This window comes from Pholcus phalangioides, unplaced genomic scaffold (assembly GCF_987345545.1).
Source record: "Pholcus phalangioides strain wild (caught in Gottingen) unplaced genomic scaffold, Ppha-v1.0 ptg000021l_1, whole genome shotgun sequence".
Taxonomy (NCBI): Eukaryota; Metazoa; Arthropoda; class Arachnida; order Araneae; family Pholcidae; genus Pholcus; species Pholcus phalangioides.
Genome location: NW_028301614.1, coordinates 3746131 through 3767842, shown reverse-complemented (window position 1 = coordinate 3767842; position 21712 = coordinate 3746131). Strand labels below are relative to the sequence as shown.

At 38.6% G+C, this 21712-nt stretch overlaps 1 protein-coding gene across 1 annotated transcript; it reads right to left on the bottom strand.

Moving 5' to 3' along the window:
* Window positions 1-2478: 2478 nt before the first annotated feature.
* Window positions 2479-21322, bottom strand: LOC149070507 (ileal sodium/bile acid cotransporter-like). The gene is made up of 3 exons (XM_089249052.1): window positions 19571-21322; window positions 3860-4031; window positions 2479-3592 (listed from the first exon to the last, which is right to left on the bottom strand). Exons 1-3 carry the CDS (start codon window positions 20210-20212, stop codon window positions 2901-2903), a joined length of 1506 nt encoding a protein of 501 aa, XP_089105178.1. The 5' UTR covers window positions 20213-21322; the 3' UTR covers window positions 2479-2900.
* Window positions 21323-21712: the final 390 nt, after the last annotated feature.

The window sequence follows — 21712 nt, the reverse complement described above, 5'->3', positions numbered from 1 at the left end:
ATCTGGGGCTCCGGTTAATTCTAGAAAATTTGAACCAGATCTAATTTAATTTTTGTAATTTTTGTGGGGGCCCTCTTCTCTTTAGGCCCCCGAGCCGTGCCCGGGTGGGCCCATGCGTTAAGACGGCACTGGGGGGTTACCAAATTCAAAAACTGAAACAGACGCCAGCGCGCTTTCAAATAGCGTCATTTTCCTAATTTCAGCAACAGATGGCGCCACAATACCCAACAGTAAAACTCTCTCTCTAGCCACACGGTAATAATTTTTCCCAAGTAAAACAGAAATGAAAAAAGCAGAAACAAAAAGAATTCTGAGAATTTCGACGACTATATATTGACCAATGTGCATGGGGAAGGGGAGGGGCGACTTCAATAGGCTTACCATATTTGCTCGAGAAAAATACGGGATATGGTCAATTATTGCTAAAATTCATGCAAAAGTAAGTAAGGTTGCAAACTATTGCTAAAATCACAGAAAAGTCGCTAATCAAAAGAAATGAAACAATACTGCAAGTTGTAGTGATGTAAAAAAAAAAAACACGACAAATATGCGAAATTCATTTCGCATATTTGTCGTGTTTTTTATATATGCGAATATATTTACTATATGCGAGATGAATTTCGCAGTTGTAATTACTGTAATATTTCTGAATTTTCTTTTTCCTGAGTTGGGAAGATGACTTTATTAGGGAATTTGAAGAATAAAAAGTAAGTTGGCTTCGTTGAAAATACATGAAGAACCGGGACATTTTCGCAAAAAAGTCGGGACGGCCAGAAAAACCGAGACTGTCCCAGGAAATACGGGACGCATGGGCACCCTATATATCAATGAGGATATATATATATACATATATCCTCATTGAAAAACTTTCCTTTGGGAAAAAAGGTAAATAATTCCGAAAAAACGGAAAAGGAAGACAAAAGGACGAAATTTTCCGAAATGTAGGAAGACGCTTGAAACGACATCAAAAAGGAAGACGTCTGGTAACGCTATATTTCAGGGTCACATACTCGCTCAGAAAAGACATTCTGGCATGTAGCAATTCGTTAGAAATTCCGCAGAGGAATGTTTATGAGGTGCATCTGCAATTGATTAGTACAGTTATAAGTCGGGCATAGTTATACCGTCACCTGGGGGACGGAATGAAAACGCCTCCATAAGCGGGTAACTGAAATTTTACAAGCCCGTAACTGCGAGTGGTGGGGACTCTTCAAATCCGTTTTCCTCTGCAGAAGTTTCTATGTAGCCTAGATACAGCCAGACCTCGCTATAACGTCATCTCTGGGGACCGAGTGATACTGATTCCAATAGTAGAGTAGCTAAACAATGAATAAACCGGATTCGCCAATCGTACTGGTACAGTGTCTAAAACTGGCGTTGTGGCAAGAGGGCGTAGATGTAGTATTTTTTGTGAATGGCTTTTTCAATTTAATCCATTCAATATTTCTGACGAAATATTACGTCAGAAGTTCTATGGAAGAAATACAAAAACCATTATTTCGCTTGTCAAGTTTGTGCGCTGGTTTGAGATTAGAAGGTATCCTTAGGAATTCTTTCACTTAAACTCTTTTTCCCCCTGCTCGTGTTTGTCTGACGGGACGTATGTTGACACTGTTGTGGCCTTTGTATTTGTGTATTGGAATAATTTCATAGGGAGAGAGGATTTGAACTGACTAGTGCGTTATCAAATTAGAAATAATAACAACTACGGTATGTAATAATGTAATAATATCAAATACAATTGTAATATAAAGGCTTGAAGTTATTGAAAATAAATTGGGAGGGCTCAAAAATATTGGATCGGTTGGGGAGGGGAAGCTCAAACCCAATATTTCTATAGGCATTATCGAAATGGTGGCAAATATTGACTCATGGACCGAATGCAAGTTTACACCTACAATAATCCAACATTAGGTAGTAAGCAGTTTATTTGGCATTATATGCTCGTAGTATTATTACCCAATCCATATTGTATTATATCCAATAGTTCTTTTTCGACAATATACGTATTACGCTTGAGAACAAATTTCAAATTTTGTATTTGATACATGCTTCATTCCGCGTCGTTGCTTTTAAGCATGGTATTAAAATCTAAAAGCTCAGTTCAAGTGGAGGAAATTAAATTCAGGGGCGTAGGAAGTATTTTAGACCCGTGGGCGCTGCTGCTGGGCTTGAGCTTCATGTAAAAAAAAATCAGATTTTTTAGTAAGTTATGGTGCGCTTGGACGCATGTCAAAAAATACTGCGGTTGCTGGAGCACCTATGGCTCCGATGCCACAGTTTTACTAACAAGGTTATGTAAACAGTTCCTAATGTAGGAAGTTTTAAAATCTCTCGTACAAAAAAAGAAGAGGCTTGTTATAAAACTAGAAACAAATGATAGCAAATGATTGTTCCTCGGATGAAAATCGTTACCTACTGCCCAATCAACATGTACCACATGGTTTTTGGTTATTGAATCGCGCTAAAACCTGTTTGTGCAAGTAAATCTTATACATGCAAGCATATATTTAAAAAAATCATCAAATTAGAATAATGTGCTTTTCCCTGTTTTCTCCACAACCGAGGTTCTCACTTTTCGTGGATCTTTGCATGGGAGGAAGGAAAAAAATGCATATCATTGAAAAAAATAGTGAGAAAAAACAACAACATTGTGTGGAGTGGTGAAGAGGAGAAAAAAATATGTACAAAGAATCTTCGATTCTCTCCTGTTCTTGATTTAGATATGGCATGACATGGACAAAATAATTTCATGGTCTCATTCTCATGTTAAATACTGTAGGTTCGAAATGAAACAGTTTCAGTGTGAGTGTCTGAAGAGTTTTTTCTCTCGTGAAAATCTCCAATGAGATCTTGAAGCATCGAAATAAAATTTTTCGTGGTTGGACAATTTACGAGATTCAAGATGTCGGTGAGCTCATCCGAACTATTTTCACCTTCTTGAATCCATCATCAGGTACCAGAGACATTCCACCGGGTGCATCAGAAGGTGCCGCAGTGGCCACGGCCACGTAATCCTTGCCTAACTCGTCCATCGCATCTTCTTTAGACTTGGTACCTTTACACTTTTTATAGATGCTCGTTACGACGAGTAGAGCCCACATGGGCAGTCCGGTCAGCATGAGCTGAGCGATCACGGGCACGGAGGAGAGATCCGCTTCTGGTTGAGGAAGGGACATCAACAGCAACACGAAAGCCACGGCCGGGTTCTGGAAAGCCGTCTCAATGGAGACGGCTATTATCTGAGCCCTCTCCAGCCTGAAGAGCCAGGCCATCAGGGCTCCGAAACTGTAGCCGCCCCATGCTACCCCGATGCCGGCCAAGACTACCTGCCACGTGAAGAGCCTGAAGACGAAGTTGTTGGCGTACAGACCCACGGCGACGCCGAAGACCACGCAAAGCAGCGTCACTGGCTTGATTATCTTGGTGGACAGTTTGGTGATTCTCGGCGAGTACTGCTGTATGAGGAGGCCGACGCCTATGGGGATGGTCAGCAGAATCAGGGAGCCGGCCAGGTTCAAGTAAGGGATGGTGGCTTCTCTGTCTCGGAAAAGGCCGCTGCCTAACGTGAATATCCACATCGGCATCATAGCTAAAGTGCCAGAAAAATCCAAAATAAGTCCCAATGCATAAAACATGTTCAGAAAAACTAAAAAAGGTATGACTTACACTTTTAGGCCGGGATTACACTATAAAAGTTTAATAAAAGATCTTTTAAGCAACTTGAAAAAAATAACCAATAAGCATATTAGTTAACATAGTATATAACAGATACGCTTATTGGTTGCATTTTCAAGTTTTATAAAAGAACTTTCTAAAACTTTTATAGTTTAATATCTGCCTATCATGTTTTACTCACCGAGGGCTGATACAGTACTGATAAAGGTCATTGTAACGCTCAAGTTCACATCTCCGCTGAACAGCAGCGTCCAGAAGTTGCTCATGCTTCCACCAGGGGAGCATCCCAGGACGAATATGCCTAGCCTCAGGCTAACGTCTTCGAATAGTAACCAGCCGATACCATACGCAGCCTAAGAAGTAAAAATATCGGTATTATATAGTTTCGTCCAAGGGTAGAGGTCAGTAAGTCAGTTCAAAACGAATTTAAAATATAAACGATGCGTATAGAATAGTTCACGTAAAGACCCGGAAAAAAGGGCCTTCCAGGGTCGTAGCAAGAAATTTTTCACGGGGAGGGGGGTGTTTCGGTGTAGTGAACCAGTCATAGAACAATAAAATTCTAAAATTCACCATGTTATTCGATATATATCATCCGTTTTCTAACATTTTGCGGGTGGGGTGGACTGAACTCCTTTGCCCCCCCCCCCCCAATCGCCAGTACCATTTTAATGTATGGACCAACCTGAGCACGGCCCGTTGGCCCTCACGAAAATGAGATCTGGTTGAAATTTTCGAGAGTAAACATGTAAATTTGTCTGGTAGGACCTCAGAAAAATCACTCGGCCATGATGCTCTTAACACGGCCCTGCCTATAGCTACGGCCATGGAGCCTTTCGAAGAAAATTGTTCCTTTTTTTTATTGGACACATGATAAAGAACATTAAAAAGGCAGATAACAAAAGTACAAGAAATGAACCAAAATATACAAAAAGGGGACATGTACCAGTGTTGCACATACACACACACATGCACACACCCACTATGTGACCTTCAAGAGATTTCTCGTCCTTCTAGAACAGGCATCTCCAACCTGTTGCTCGTCCCAGTGCTCCCTGAAGCATCCAGAGTGCTCGATGCTCGTGTCTGAAATCGTGCTCGCAAGCGCTTGTGATCAACATCCCAATTAAACACCTTGTATAAATTGCATTCAAGGATTGAAATCATCCTGATTTCACTCATTCGTGTGTCAAAGTTGCTGTAAGGGGTGCTCTTCTTTTGATGATAGGCAACAGGCAGTGCTCGCGACTAGCAAAAGGTTGAAGACGTCTGCTCTAGAAGGTCAATAGTAATTTCAAATCTGGTGAACAAAAAAATAAATCCTATTTTCGATAAAACAGCTCGCCTATAATATATTACATTCTATACAGATCAAACTAAGGCCCGCGGGCCAGATGTGGCCCTCGGAGTCATCTGATGTGGTCCGTGATCTGAAACCTAATTTTTTAAAAATGACCTAATCTAATGCACTACATACTAACTGTACTAATGTACCAAGTATTAACTGTACTAATGTACCAAGTATTAACTGTACTAATGTACCAAGTACTAACTGCACTAATATACCAAGTACTAAGTACTAACTGTACTAATGTACCAAGTACCAAGTACTAACTGTACTAATGTACTAATGTACCAAGTACTAACTGTACTAATGTACCAAGTACTAAGTACTAACTGTACTAATGTACCAAGTGTACTAATGTACCAAGTACTAAGTACTAACTGTACTAATGTACCAAGTACTAAGTACTAACTGTACTAATGTACCAAGTAATAAGTACTAACTGTACTAATGTACCAAGTACTAAGTACTAACTGTATTAATGTACTATGTAGTACAATTCCAAATCACTTAAGGGACTCGCATCATATTCACAGATCAGTTAAGTGGCCCGCAACACGTTTTCAAACCAATGAAGTGGCCGGCACTCTCCTAAAGGTTAAAGCACCCTTGCTACACAGTGTTAACCGAAAAAAAAAAACAATTTCGGAGAGTAATTTCACTTCCCGCCAAAATTTAATAATAACGTGATCACGTCAGGTATCCCCAAGGGATCAGCATGATCCGTCCAGGGAATTTGTTAGTGTAAATCCATGTCCGAACCGGGATTCGAACCTAGACCTGCACAGTGAGAAGCTAGTTTTCTAACCACTAAGGAGGTTTAAATAAAAATTTAACCCCTTAGCGGGATTCCCTAATTAATGGGTTCCCTAAATTTTAAGGAGTAATTTTGCAAAAAGAGGGCTATTTCCTTTTAACTAAAACAGAGAAGTTTAACTCTATTAAAAAAAAAATTACCTAAAATTTGTGAAGGAGTGTTTTCACTCCTCAATGAAATTTGGAGGAGTGAAATTGAATTCTGATGCGTATTGGTTAACACAATTCTATATATATATATATACAGGGTGATTATAAAAAGACATATGGGCCCCTAACTATCATACCATTCACAGAAACTGAATGAAATTTTGGCATAAGGTATTTTGATGTATGCGCTCAAGAATGATATGGAAAACAACAGTGTCACTCTAACAGTTACGGTTACAGAGAGAAAATTTCGAAAATATCAAATGGCAACACCAATTTTTTTGTATTGGAATGTGATCTCCATTGTGAAAAACCCTAAATAGCGTTCGAACGGCAACTGTAGCATGAAAATCACCGGCGGTAGATAGGCTAAAAGTGAGGACAACCAATAAGGACAGAGAAGCAGCATAAAATAAAGCATTTTATTGTGTTTTCCACATGACCTTGTGGAGGACTAATCAGGCTGGGATCTCAGCCGAAGAAACGGTGTGACGAATGAAAGTGAAGTCCTTTTTACTTTTTCCTTGCCTAGCTCCGGGGATTTTCGTGCTACAGGTGCCATTCCAACGCTATTTAGGGGTTTTCACAATGGAGATCGCATTCCAATACAAAAAACTTGGTGTTGCCATTTGATATTTTCGAAATTTTCTCACTGTAACCGTAACTGTTAGAGTGACACTGTTGTTTTCCATATCATTCTTGAGCGCATACATCAAAATACCTTATGCCAAAATTTCATGCAGTTTCTGTGAATGGTATGATAGTTAGGGGCCCATATGTCGGGATAGTTTTTTTATAATCACCCCGTATATATGCAGTATACAGAGTAATTACTTAATTCCCCCTTGCCGCATTTTACTGGCGAACCGTTGATATTCTAGAAGTATACTTCCAATACTTCCAAATAGTAGTCAAATAAAATAAGTGTAGTGTTCAGATATACGACATTCATGTTGCAAGGGTTCAAGGGGTTGTATAGCTATTAAAATAAAAATGCTATACGGACACACTGTCCTCAAAAACTCAATCAGACAGTTGTTGCCCTGTCTTTCCTGAGAGGCCACCGAAACAATAATAATTCCACGTTTCTCAGTGCAATATTCGCAGAGATATTCGAATTCAAAAATCTGAGAAAAAAAGTTGGGAGGGGGGGGGGGGGGAACCATAAACTATAACGGACAACGCTTCTTTTCCCCGATTTACTTGTAAAACCTGAATTTCAAGTTCTAACCAATCCGTAACAAGGCCGACTTACAGAATCGGAAACCAGAGTGCAAGCTATATGTATTCGTACCCTTGACAAGATAAGAAAACACAGCTTTTTAAACGAGCCGAGTCATTGTTTTGTACGCATACCGATTAGTCATGTGGATTGAAACGTTCCGCTACACAAATCAATGCAAACAACAATGACTAAGCTTGTCTAAAGCTGTTTTTTTTGTGCCCCCCCCCCCCCCAGCTTCATCTAAAAAATGTCTTGCAGGCATTTGTCCTTCGAATTCATTCAATTCGTAGATGTACATGTTACAGTAATTGCGATAGATCGGTAAAATCGTGGCATAATTGCTAATGTTCTTGGTAGATTTGATAAATGGGACGGTGCCGGTGACTATGCACAATACACAAACGTGGTTGGTAAATTTGATAAGTTCTAAAAAAGATTACACGTAATGATAATTTGATAAAATAATTTGTAATATCGGGGTACGATCGTAAAATTTGTTAAATAAGCGGTCATTATAGCGGGATGCATTCGTGAAATATGTTAAATGAGAAACCATTATATCGGGGTGCAATCGTGGAAATTTTTTTTCAATAAAAGTTCGTTATATCGAAGTCAGATTTCAGAATTCGTCAAATAGGAGTTACTTCGGGGATATTCAGAAAAAAAAAAAAATGGTTAAATGAGGGTTCATTATAACCGGGTCAGATTCTGCCTCACAACTACGGTCATCTAAATCTTATCACGGCAACGATATTTTTATCAATGAATTTATCATATTTATCTACATGAAAGGGCGATTATGCATAGTTGCCGGCACAAACGTGATGAATTTAACACGATTTATCATGTTTACGACACTTGGATAGTATGCATAATTGCCGGTAAATGTGATAAATTTAGGGAAATTTATCTGACTTACCAAAATGGTCGGTGGATTATGACCAAATAACAGGATTTATCATATTTACTGTGTAACATATACAAAGATTTCAAGGTTGCCTTATATGGACACATATTTTGGTTACACCTTAATGCATCGATCACTTCGAATTGGATTTATGAGGCATTTCATGCATATTTGCATTATTTTGCCATGACATATTCCTTGCAACCTCATTTCACAATTTTTGATGAAATCCGCTAAAATCTAAATTCCTTAGAACAGCAGAAGTGCATGCCCTTTTCAGTCTATGGGCAAAATATGCGGTATTTCTGCCGCTCGGGACAGAATTATATATAGGATGACCATATGGCCGTATTTTACGGGACATTCCCGTAATTTTGGCCGTACTAACTTTTTTCTATAAAATGTATCGCACTTTTCCCACGTTTTCAACAAGGCTTACATTATTGTTATGATACAAAGCTTCATTATTACGATAATAATGGCTATCATAATTAATTACTGTTTTATGACTATATTCATCTCACATACTGCTACTAAATCAGTCGTGCACCTCGTCCATATTCCTCTGTGGAACTTCTAACGAATTGGTACATGTTGGAATGCGTGTGTGTGGTGAACCTTCCGTTTTTACATTTTTACCCACTGCGACCTGCAGTATTCTGTTCCCGACATTAGTGATATTTGAGCAAATTTAGCCTTTCTGCAACTTTACTTATCTTTTAAATTTTTTTTTGGGCTATAACTGGCATTTTTACCTGCCTTTGACAAACTATTTGGTGTAATTGGCAAACTTTACTTGCCTTTGACAATTTCCTTGGCAGTAATTTACATCTTTTCTTGCCTTTCACAATTATTTTGACTATAATTGACAATTTTACTCACCTATGATAATTTTTGGCTACTATTCACACTGAACGCCGATTTCAGTGATGCGTTACAAACAAAAGGCTAAATTTCTCCTGAGCAAGAGCATTGATATGGTTTATTATAGGCTTTTTCGAAAGCTGATAATTTGACTGATTGTAGCTATTAATCGTTGTTTAAGGAATTGGTGGTAACAGATTTTGGTGACAATTCGAATTTGCACTTTGACAATCTCTCAGCGCGTGTAGCTCGCCAGTAAATCCAAACAATCTTATGGAAATGATGTCACCTTATTAGATTGTTTCTGTTCTTAGCATAGAACAGAATGGAAATATGCTATCAAAGAAATATACTTATGCTATCAAAGGAATATACTTATGCTATCAAAGGAATATACTTATGCTGTCAAAGGAATATACTTATGCTATCAAAGGAATATACTTATGCTATCAAAGGAATATACTTTTATTAACGTATTACATAATCTGAACATTCCAGTACTTTCCATACTCTTAATGATGACAAAAAGATCCAGAATTCAATGGTACACCTTGATGCAAAGCTTGGAAAAACATAATCGGTATTAAGTGGTATACAGTCTTGATGCACTCCAGCTGCACAATGTTAAAATGGGCATTAAATTACCAAAAAGAAAGAAAAGAGAAAAACAATTTTAAAAATTTTATAAGTTTTTAAAGATTTGTTGTTTAACAACTTGATCGAGAGAAAAGCAAAGTCTGGCTCCTTATAGAGTTTTTCCAAACTAAATTTGCCTATACGAAAATCATGATTTTCCTCCCCCTCAAACTTCGAATTATCTGATAAAATTAGAAAAAATTCGAATTAAACAAGAAATTTGAACATTGAATTGAATAGAAACTCAAAGGGTAGTTCGTAAAAGCTGGAATTATCCACAATTCGAATTAACCAAGTTCCACTGTATTTCTATGATGATAATAAGGTATCAGGAGAGTTCTGTGTCATTATTAGATCAACTAAAAGATGGCTGTGTCATTAACAGGTATTAGGATAGCTCTGCCAATTAGATTAATTATAAAAATCGCTGTGCAATCGAAAAAAGTCGAGATTGCCTTGTCATTATTAGATCAATCATGAAGATGACTATACAGCATTCCTCGTTTTAAGCGATTAATTGTTTGCGCAAAATAATCGCTTAAAGTGAATTTAAAATAGGTAAGATAGGAATTTCATCAGAAAAAGATAAACAAAATTTTATCTTTCGGCATGAAAATTATTATTTTTTGAATGAATTGACTATTTCAAAAATTTGAATAAATTTCGTAAATTTAAGCTGTATTTTAATGAATATAATTCACAACTTTTTACTTCTGTCTTCAATACTTCTGATTAATTTGAGTGTGAGTGTGGATGTTTTTCTTGAAGAGCCTGTGTGGTATGATAGGCTCTCGGATAACTTTCACCGAAACAATCAAGATTCAGGTGACAAGCAGCATTTCTTCGTCTTTTTATGAAAATTTCAGTAGCAAGAGAGTCACAAAAGAATTCTGAATATGCCTCGCAAATACGAAAATCCTAGTTTGATTAGGATCTATTTTTTAAATTAAAATTCTGATAGGATTGTCAATGTTATCAAAAATGTTGAATACTAAAATCTGTCGCAATGGATTTGAGCGTTTGTTCTACACTTGTCTCATCTAAATGATAAAATCCAAGGAATTTTATCATTTTAACTACTTCATATCTATAATTTGCAAGCCCATTTTGAGGATAAACATCAAACTTCAGTCCAAATTTCACAGGTTGCGATTTCTAAAATAAACTTTTCAAAATCGCGTTATAGCGAGATCGGGTGAAGCGAGGAATACCGGTACCATCATAAGCTATCAGGCAGTGTCATCCGATAAAGTAATTGTGAAAGAAAGAGAGAGATTTCGTTCTTCTCTTGAACCTTGAGGAGTATTATTGTAAAAAGAGCTCAGCTTACGAATTTTTTCGTGATTTTTCAGCCTCGGTTAAAGCATACGGATTCAGTTAACGAGCATTTTTGGTGATGTGGCTGTACGGGCTAGCATAAAACAGCCACGTTGTCAGCTGACCAATCAACATCAGAATTACTACAGCCCGATTAACTCGTCCCCCCTCCTTCGGGATCTTTTTCCAGATGTACCTCCACTTCTCTTTCTTATTTGTTTTATTAGGTTGAGTATTTGGATAGCAGGGCTAGACAAAATATTGCTCTTCAACATGCTGGGAGCATGTAAAATTTCGACCGGGCATATATTTTCTTTGGCCCGACGTGGGCATAAATATATATATAAAAAAATTAAACACTATTCGTTTTTTTAATTTTTTCTTCGACGATGATGCAAGTGGTTCCTACACACATGCGTGAAATTTAACAAACATACTTTCTTTTACAGCCATGATGTGAATGTGTAGTTGACGTATTCAATCTGTTTTCATGGTCCTTATATTTAACAAAGCCCGGTGCGGTCATGGGCCCTCATATACTGTAACTAGGCTCATATACTGGCCAACCGAACGACAGCCCAGTCCATATAGGCATATACTCTAATACTACTCTATAATATCTCCTCATATACTCTAACTGGGCTCATAGAATCTTTGCCGGGTCTTCACGCCACGTTTATTTCGCGGGGACTTGTTGCTGATCTAAGAGCCGAGTTTTATCGGCAAATTTGGCTAGGGGCGGAGGTGGCGTTGGCTTGCCTAGCTTTCTTGATAACTTTTGAGCAGCGATATGCGAGCGAAAGACGTTTGATAAAGATTAATCCCGAAAATTTCTGTGTTTCAAAAGGCGATAAATTTTGTTTCCCTGAACATTGACGAATCAAGGAAACAGTTATTTTCCGGATATTATGCTGAGGTGAGCTCGGAAAGAAAAGTCATCACGTCTCCGCCGGGACACGAACCCAGGCCCTCTTGCATACCGGGCAAGCATGCTTCCGGCGTCATCACGTCCCGGCGGAGACGTGATGACTTTTCTTTCCGAGCTCACCTCAGCATAATATCCGGAAAATAACTGTTTCCTTGATATGTCTGGCTGAGAAAAAAGCCATCTATATCTCTCTATTGACGAATCAGTTCGAATTTATTCGAGCTTTTCCGTACCGATATTTCTGTGTAGAAGACGAAATGCATATAAATATTACTTGAATGCTTGGACTCCTTCTGCCACCTATTGAATAAAAACTAAACTATCTCTGTTATAATTCTCAATAGTTGTTGGTTTCGAACCGACGCAAACAAACAATATAAGGCATAAAACTAGATACAAGATATACAGAAGACTGGATGTTGTGAAGATATTTATTATTTCAGATGTTAATTTTTTTTTTTTTTTTTTTTTTTAAGGAAGGAAAAAACTCATCTCTGCCTCTACCGGGACTCGAACCCGAGTCCCTCGATTGCCGGACGAGTGCTCTGACCACTAAGCTACAGAGGAGATAGAGATTTTCCTTCGCTAGAGCGTATATATGCCGAACGGAACCGTGCAATGGACGGTGAAACCGATCAGCTAATAGCTCATGGACGACGAGCCACCAGAGGGCTATATATATGACATAAATGTCGCTCTCCACTTGTTAATACAAGATATACAGAAGACTGGATGTTGTGAAGATATTTATTATATAAATATCTTCACAACATCCAGTCTTCTGTATATCTTGTATTAACAAGTGGAGAGCGACATTCATGTCATAAAACTAGATATTTTTCATTTTTTTGCTGCATACGGGTGTAAATTTTATGCGTCGGAGAATACCTGTTACTGTATTTTTACGTTCGTCGTAGAATAACTTTTTGTAAAAACCGAAAACATAGCAACCGGTATTTTGACGCTTTAAAATTACATTGGTATGTATTTCAAAAACAAAATGAATTGTAAATTCATACCATATATTGCGTATTTTTATGCTGCACGATTGCTGAAAACCAACAACCATTAAGAATAACTGATAATTGATAGTTTTGGTTTTATTCGATAGGTGACAGCAGAAGCCCTACATTGATGCAGGGTCTCGTATTTATAATAGCAAAGTATAAATATGAAATACAACCAATCAGGAGTTTAAGAAATTTTCCCTTTAATTTTTTTCCCCCGTCGCTTTTCGCGTGTTATTTTCACATTTATTACCGGTTCGCAAAAAATGTTCACTTCAGAGGTCTGCAATGAGAAACAGGTTGAAAAACACTGAATCAAACCATAAAAAAGCCTACTTTTAGTGCCAATAAGTAATTTCACCCATTGCCTTACAATTCGACGCTATAGTGATCTCTGAAAAAAAAATTTCAATATGTCCCGGTTTTTATCAGTATTTGTCTCGGTTTCTCAGTCACATGATCTGGCCACCGTTTCTTAGGCCCGCCCCTGCCCAAGCCCGGTCACGTGCCGTGCCGTAAATCGGCTATGATTCTATATGCGGGGTGAGTTGTAACTTGGTGACTTCTTTCGATTCCAACAACGTGGAAAGTCATCATTAGTCGTTTGACTAATTTTATACTTTTGAAATTGACCACATTCCTTCTGAATTTTCGTATGTCTTTCAAAATTTCAATTTAAATGAAAAAACGTTATCATTTTCGATACTTTTTTTATGCAAATAAATCAATTTGTTTTCAAATTTTTTTAAACAAGTAAATCCAGGGATAATATTTTTAGGCATGTGGGATACATGTGTGTGTGACTCGGGCATCTATTATATTAGGTTATATGCCCGACCGGGCAAATTTCTCTAGATTTGCCCTCCATTCCTGTTGGATAGCGCTGCCATTATCGGATAGAGCAGGGGTGGCCAACCTCCCTCTGTTCAAAGGCCAACATATTGGTCAGACGCAGTATTGCGGTCCGCACCAGGAACAAAACTCCGGTAAATAAGCCGCACCCAGTATGATTGCTTGCATCGCGGGCCACAAATATTTTGAAGGCATTTATATTAACTACTGACTAACTAAAACTCTTCATTTAATCAAATACTAATTATCAATAACTATTAAGGAATTATTAATTGAACACTGAACTCTTCATTTTTTGGAATGTTCTCTCATAGACAGTGAAATCAGCAGAGAAGGAAACTACGTAAATAGCTGCAGCGTGGACTCAAATGTTTAGCGCTATACCCAGCTCTTACGGGCTGCTTCCGTCTCCTCGCTAAATAGAATTTTTCCAGAGTTTTTCCCCAAAGTTAGGAGATTCACTCCGCGAGTCCACGAAAGTGGTCTTGGAGAAAATTTTTGGGGTTGGCACATCCGATTTTTTCCAAGTTTCTTGGAAACTCATTAGATTCAGTGAAGTCAGTAGATCCGTAGTTTTACTTACTTAAAAGGAAAATTTTTAAGGAAAATTTTTCTCATTGAGATTACCATGATGCTCCGATGATAACGCAAGAAAATCTGCTGCTGTTACTTCCAGAACTCCCACAGTAGGTTTTTGAAATCGATCGTGTGACCTGTGTGTTGAAAGAGTTTGTGTGTTGAAAATACATATTATTTTTGTCAAATCAGAAATAGTTTGTTTTTTTTCTACATTAACCGCAATTTCGCCAATTGAAACAAATTCAAAAATGTAATAGTTTTTCATCTTGTCGCGGGCCGCATAAAATGACCTCGTGGGCCGCTTGTTGGTGCCCCCTGGGATAGAGTATTGAAGTGGCTGTGATATGCTTAGGCCAAGTATTTTGATGCCTTTTTCGTTATTAGATGAAATTTATTTTGGTGACGCTTTCATTATTAGATCAAGTATTAATGATCCCGCCAATCAGAAGTTCAAACGCCATCAATATAATCCCGGCATTACACGATGAACAGCAACTCCCTTAAGGTATTAGAATGGGAAAAAAATATATATCCAGCAAGGCGTTAAATCCACACGTATGAGAGTTTTCTTCTAGAAGACAAAATATCCGCCGAATGAAGAAACACTTTGTCCTTGAATAACGTATTAAAAGATAATAATATCCTTTTAAAATTTTCACGCCGTTGCACTCTACAAGGAACATCGAACCCTCGAATGTGTTTGACACGACAAATTAATACTGAAATAAATATATTTTTTTCGACCTTCTGTTCCCGCTTCAGTGCGGTATTTGGTGATATATCACCATTGTGGTGATTGACATTATTTCTTGGATATTGAAATCTATTAAAAAACAAGTGTCCATTCATTACAACTGGAAGACGCCGGAAATGTAACCGCAGCGTATCTGAATGAAACTATTTTTAGGTTTCCATAAAAAATTTGTTGTTTTTTTTTTCTCATCGAATTCAATAAGATTGGAATGACTTTTCTGGGAACATATTACGTTATTTGACCTTAAAGAAAAGATATAAAGATATTCCATTGTGTGTGTACTTCTTATTTTCCTTCCTCGGTAACACTATGTGATCTATCCAAAAAAAAATTGATTTCTCCTTCATTTAAAGGTCTTATGTAATTACATTTTCCTGGAAAGACGAATGAATGGAAAGTGATTTTTTTTCTATTGTTGTTCATTTCGGAACTTTCTCGGATGATTATAACGTATAATGTGTTAGAATCTAAGATCATAGTTTCCCAAACTTTTTTGTTCAATAGTCCCCCTTCTTCAGGAATTCCTTTCTCTCATCGCCCCAACTAAAGCGAACCCATAGGATCCTATGTTATACCTGTAGCTTCTATCGCCTATCTGGACCATCCCACCGGGGGGAGGCGATATTGCCCATTTTTGGAAACATTGTGTTAGATAATTTTTAAAATTTCATAAATTTTTTTTCCAGGTAAAATGCCGCCACAACCTTCAGGAAAAGCTGTGAAGAAGGCCGGAAAGGCCCAGAAGGCTGTCCGTGCCGGAGACAAAAAAAAAGGAAGAAGCGAAGGAGGGAGAGCTTCGCAATCTATTCGCCAAATTGCATGATGAAATTTCCTACATATGTAAGCGTAAGAGGGTTCTCATACTAGGGGATTTGAATTACCCAGGTATTGATTGGGAGAACCTTTCATCTGGAAATCAGTATGAAAGAGACTTTCTTAAGTTGGTGCTCGAAAATTTTTTGTATCAGCATGTATCAGAAGCCACTAGAGGTACTGCTATTTTGGATTTAGTTCTTACTGGTTCTGAGGATCTAGTTGAACGTGTTTCAGTGGGGGAAGAGTTTTTTTCCAGTGATCATCGTATCGTCAGATTTCACTGTAACTTTTCCTCGGGTAAGGTTGATAACAAAAGATTGGTTCCTTGTTTTCGGAGAACTAACTTTGATGTTTTGAGAGGAAGGTTAGCGGAAGTCTTCAAAGACCGGTTGGAATCAGTAGGGGTGGTAAGTCAATGGGAAGAATTTAGTACGAAGCTATCCCCTGTTTTGCACGACGTCATACCCTTTGTTCGAAAAAAGCGTGTTTGTACATCGCACCCTCTATGGTTCACGGATAGCGTGCGCAACCTTTATCTTGAAAAGATAATGGGGGTAATCGGGAATGAAAGCGATGGGGAGTTGCTCCAGACCAACTTAAACAGGATTGCAGCATGGGCAAATGAATGGAGCATGACGTTTAGCGTTGATAAGTGCATGGTCGCTTATTTTGGTTCGAACAACCCACGGTTCTCTTACGAGTTGAATGGTGTCACTATCCCGGATGCAACTAGGGTCACCGATTTGGGAATTCTCATGAACGAGCGACTTAGGTTTTCTGAACATTGTTCAGCGGTGGTCAAAAAATCGAATAGAATGCTTGGTCTCATTTTCAAAAAGGTCTCTGCGCGTTCTCCTAAAGCCATTCTTCCGCTTTTTCGAGGATTAGTTCGTCCTGGACTGGAGTATGCTGAAAGGTTTTGGAGACCATACCTACAGAGGGACATAGAATTGGTTGAAGGGGTGCAGAGAAGAGCTACGCGTGTCCTTATTGGCACACAGGGCTTGAGTTATGAAGAGAGACTTCATTTTTTGAATGTGTATACATTGGATGAACGCAGGTGACGTGGAGATATGATCGAAGTGTTCAAAATTTTCAATGGGATGGATAGGATGGACCATGAACTTTTAGTACACCGCCAATCGACTGCTTTTACAAGGGGACACCAGTTTCGATTGGTGAGGGACAATGCAAGGTTATGGTGTCGCAGGGAATTTTTCTCTAATAGGGTTGTTAATAAATGGAATAGCTTACCCCGGAGGTAGTAAATTGTAACACAATTGACACGTTTAAAAAGAAATACGATAAATATGTTGGGGTAAATCGAGAAGCTATCCATAAGTATTCTTTATGGACATTGTATAATATTTTATCATGTGTATATGTTGTTTATAATTTGTGTTAATTGCATTTTTAATTGGGTTGCTGTTTTTTTTTTTAAATATATGACATCCATATTTTTATGGGCCATCTTTTTATCAGCCACGTCGTTGGGCATTTTGCCTGTTGTGGCGTTGTATTTGTATTTGTATAATGGCTGTTTATAGTTATGCCGATCGATCAATAAAAGTTCCAGGGATGTTCGAAACATTATGAATAATTTGAAAGGTTTATATTATTTTACTAGATTCTAGCAGATCAGTGGTTATCAAACTTTTAGATATCGCGGGCTAGATTCAAACTTCCGCGAAATCCGCGGGCAACCAACTCTTACTGGGGTATTGTGAGAATTTTTTTCTTTCCTTCAAATCGAGCACAACTCAGGTCTGTCACCCCATGGGCGATTTATTACCAAGTGAGTTGTGCCGGAAGTGTAAGTACCTAACAGTTTCAGTGCATAAATTCAAAGTCAAAACCGAAATCCTTAAAAGCGTCTACAAATTTAAAGAATAGTGGCATTTCCATCTCCGAGGATTTCTCACCGGAGATCCGCAGACTGCGGGGACAGATTTGGAGGGCTTCCCAGAAATTCCGCGATACTGGTTTGGGGGTTAAACTATTTCATAACTTAGCCTTTATCAACAACACTAAATACATTTGGGATCCCAACACTAATGATATTTTCCCGATTTCCCCATCTCATTGTAGTCCTACCCTCCCCCCTTTCTGACTTCCCTCAATCTTCCTCCACCACCCCTTTAGACCTCGCCCCTCAAATTCCCTTGTAGCACCTTGAATAATCCCTACAAAATCGGAACTATTAATACAAGAAGCATTATTAATAAAATTCTTTTGAATCCATATTGTTAGCTCATAATTCCAATTTTCTTGCTGTCACTGAAACCTGGTTACATAGTAATATCAGCAATTCCGAATTCTTACCACCTAACTACCTTGCTTTTCGTAAAGATAGAAACACCCGTGGAGGTGTTGCCCTCGTCTTAAATAGCTCTCAATCCCTCTTCTCGAAATTCCTTTGCACACCAATCTTGAAATCGTTGGTGCCGAGTGACGTTACCCGAATTGTACTCCTATTGCAATATTTTCTCTTTATTTACCCGCCAGATCTTCACTGTTTCGTCGAATTGGAATCAATTTTAGATGGATTTTATAATTCACACCTCTTAATCATAGCCGATGACTGGAACCTACCCGGCATTGACTGGCGCAAAATGGAGTCCCTTTCGGGCAAAGCCGCTTGTAACTCTTAATGCAGCTTTAACCACCATATTAATAAAAGAGTTCTTTTTCTTTTCCTCAAGTTTAATCTAGTTCAAACTATTCTAGAACCAACAAGAATATTAAACCACTCTAGCTCTACATTAGAACTAATTGCTGTTTCAGACAAAATCCTGGCTTCCGATTTCTCAGTTTTTGATGGCATTTCCCACCACAAAATTCCCTTTGTAAATTTTCCCTCCAACACACACTCCCTTCCTTTAAACACGCTGCAAAGCTCAACTTTAACAAGGTCGATTTTCCCCTTATGCAAGATATCCTTTGCATCCATTTCCCGGATTTCGTTTCATCATCCCCCTTAAATGATATTCATATTCTCTGGAGTAAATTCAAAGCGGTTATCAAAAAATGTAAAGCCTCTGTTCCCATTAAAAATACCTCTTCTAAATGTCTCTTTAACCCATGGATCAATCGTGATATTATCCATCTAAAAAAGAAAATTCGCCGAAATGTCTCCAAACTCAAAATCAATAACTCCTTTTCCTCTCAGAAATAAGATCTCAGTCTCCACACGTAACCTTAAAGGTCTCATCTCTCACCAAAAACAAATTACCTAACTAACTCCTTGCCTCAATACCTTAAAACTAACCCCTCAAAATTTAGGAATTTTCTTCGCCCTAAATCAGCTTGCCCTTCTTCCCTTAAAATTGATAACATTGACCTGACTTCTCACTTTGATATCGCCACAGTGATAATTTTCTTGACCTAGCATTATACACAAATTTGTCGCCCTGGGTTATATCCCGCTAAGCACCCCCCCCCCCCATGAGTACGCCTCGAGAATACTCTAGTGAACTTTGTGGGTATTGATATACCTCTACTCTGGTGAAGTATTATTATTATTTTTTTCTGGGCAAAGAAGCTGGCTGATATTCATGCCTCTCCAATGATAGTTGAAATGGAACCAAAATCTTAGAAGCCTTCCCTAAAAGCAGCTTGAATTAGCCCTCATTTAGCATGAAATGACAGTGCTTATTAAATAATCTATATCAAGTGATTCGGTCTTGCATTACTTACCAGAGGCATGAAGAAGAATTGGCACGCGAATCCTATCGTGGGTCCGATCGGTTTCTTCAGGACTTTGCATATTCTTGGTATGTCCAACTGAACCCCCATGTTGATGAAGTTGAATGCTACCAGAGCCGCCATCACACCAGTAACGACATTCACGAGCACCGACGGGTAACGAATGACAGATACTGGAACTTCGAAGGACGTCGAGTTCGACTCCAAGATGCCCCTCTTCCCGCATCCCAGAGGAGCCGGTCTCACCTCGACCCTGACTTTGGTGAAACCAATGAACACGCCAACCACTTTGAAAGTGAAGTTATGTTTCCCATGGCCTCGTTCAACGCACAGGGGATGAGACGAATTGACTATTTCCAGGACATCGGTGTTCAGAGATGATATCTCCAGGTGATACTCTCTCGGTGTTGAACTGTCTGGGAATTCGGTGACGTTCTCCCACGATACACTGAAAGTGACTTCGCGAAACCTGTCTTCAACGACCCTTTTGATTTCATCGACGTAGAATTCCAAAGTCGGTAACACCGACGATCCTTTTGTGGTGGCGGTGGTTGCTATATCTTGTGGGATCCATGGCTTAGACGAGACAAAACTAAGTAAGAACAAGTCCAAAATCAAAGTTATGCGAATCATGTTTAGATCATGGATTGAGCTTGATGTCAATGATGTTTCCAGATACCTGTGGTTAATTTCACTTCCACAACACAACAATCATAATATCAAACCTCACGGGTTAGTCAGCGACCGTCACAGAGACTGTGACTTTGATCCTTTCGACACCTGCTTATATGAAGTCGATGAGTTCCGGACAAACGCGCAGAAGCAATAATCAAAAAACACTAGCAAGAACTGCGCAAGGTCAATGACAAGTCCTTTTTCTTCTTGTCTCGAAGCATCTGATTACCAATTGATTTCGATTCTTTGCCTCACACTTCTTTATCGGTTGGACTACGTCCTTGAATAGTCTTCTCCCACGCACACACCAACGAGGGAAATATTAGACAAATCCGACGGAACAAATCGAAATCCGGTGCGATGTCTTCTCTCTCTACGTGGATGATGATAATAATTCACTTCATCAAGGATACATCAATTTTTACTCCATCATCCGGGAAAATTCATACGAAATATACATGAAGCGTGAATATCGAAAGCGGTTAACTGCAATCTCCTGTCTTGGTCACTTCTGTTTCGATGACCCGGGTTAGAAATGCATACCGAATCTTAACATGATGGACATCGATACATAACTACAAGGGGACATCCGCAGTGAAGTCAAACGCGATTTTTTGACTTGAGATAATTCCCGATTATCTAACCACATCTCTCAATACCGCCACCACTGATGAGTTTCGAAGTAACATACATCACAAAATGGTCCATAATAGAAAAAACTCCCTATCCAGTCAAATGACTGCTGCCCAGCTGTTTCTCGGGTCCTTAAAAGCAATAAATTTCACCAATAGTTAGCACGGGAGATGTCGTTTCACAAAGGAAATGAAATTTCACTTGCTTATACGTATTTCCTTCAGCTGTTCATTGAGTCGTGGTGAATTAGACAAGCCGTTTCATACTTTTTAACACGGAGGATATTCTAAATCCACGGCCATTTTAATCGCTTCTTAACTGGATGAAATTATACTTACATCTGGCAAGAATGACGCGTAGTTACCGGTCTATCTACTGTCTCTTCATTGTTTTTGTTATTGCGAAGGAATGAAGAGACTACCTCACAATCTGATACAATTGTGAGCAAATACGCTGATGATAACTTCCATGCTTTTGGGCGTAAAGAAGAGATAACGTCACGTTATCAATGGCCTCCGCCGGTTAGAAGAGAAAAAAAAGTCGCTCGGTATAATGGCGGTCATGTTTCGAATGAATGTGTTGAATTATAAAATACAGCAGTTACTTCTTTCCTCGCAGTGGGGCACCACATAGGAAGTGAAAGTTTTAACGAGAGTAAAAAGAGAAGAATCCAATGAAGACAGGTCAGTAGGTTGATATACGCCACGCCACTTGGCGATTTATCGTCATTGTTTGGAATTATTTTCTGTGTTTGTCCGAATATTATCGGGTTTTATATCCAATTGAGATGCAATTTCGATGAAACGCGTTCAAACCTTCTCAGTT

Bases quoted from the DNA above. Each gene is read 5' to 3' on its own strand.
- LOC149070507 (XM_089249052.1), bottom strand. From the start codon at position 20,212: ATGATTCGCATAACTTTGATTTTGGACTTGTTCTTACTTAGTTTTGTC. The intron at 4,032-19,570 runs GTAAGTAATGCA...TTTACTTCTTAG, and splicing joins AATTCTTCTTCATGCCTCTG to GCTGCGTATGGTATCGGCTG. The intron at 3,593-3,859 runs GTGAGTAAAACA...CTGGCACTTTAG, and splicing joins CAGTACTGTATCAGCCCTCG to CTATGATGCCGATGTGGATA.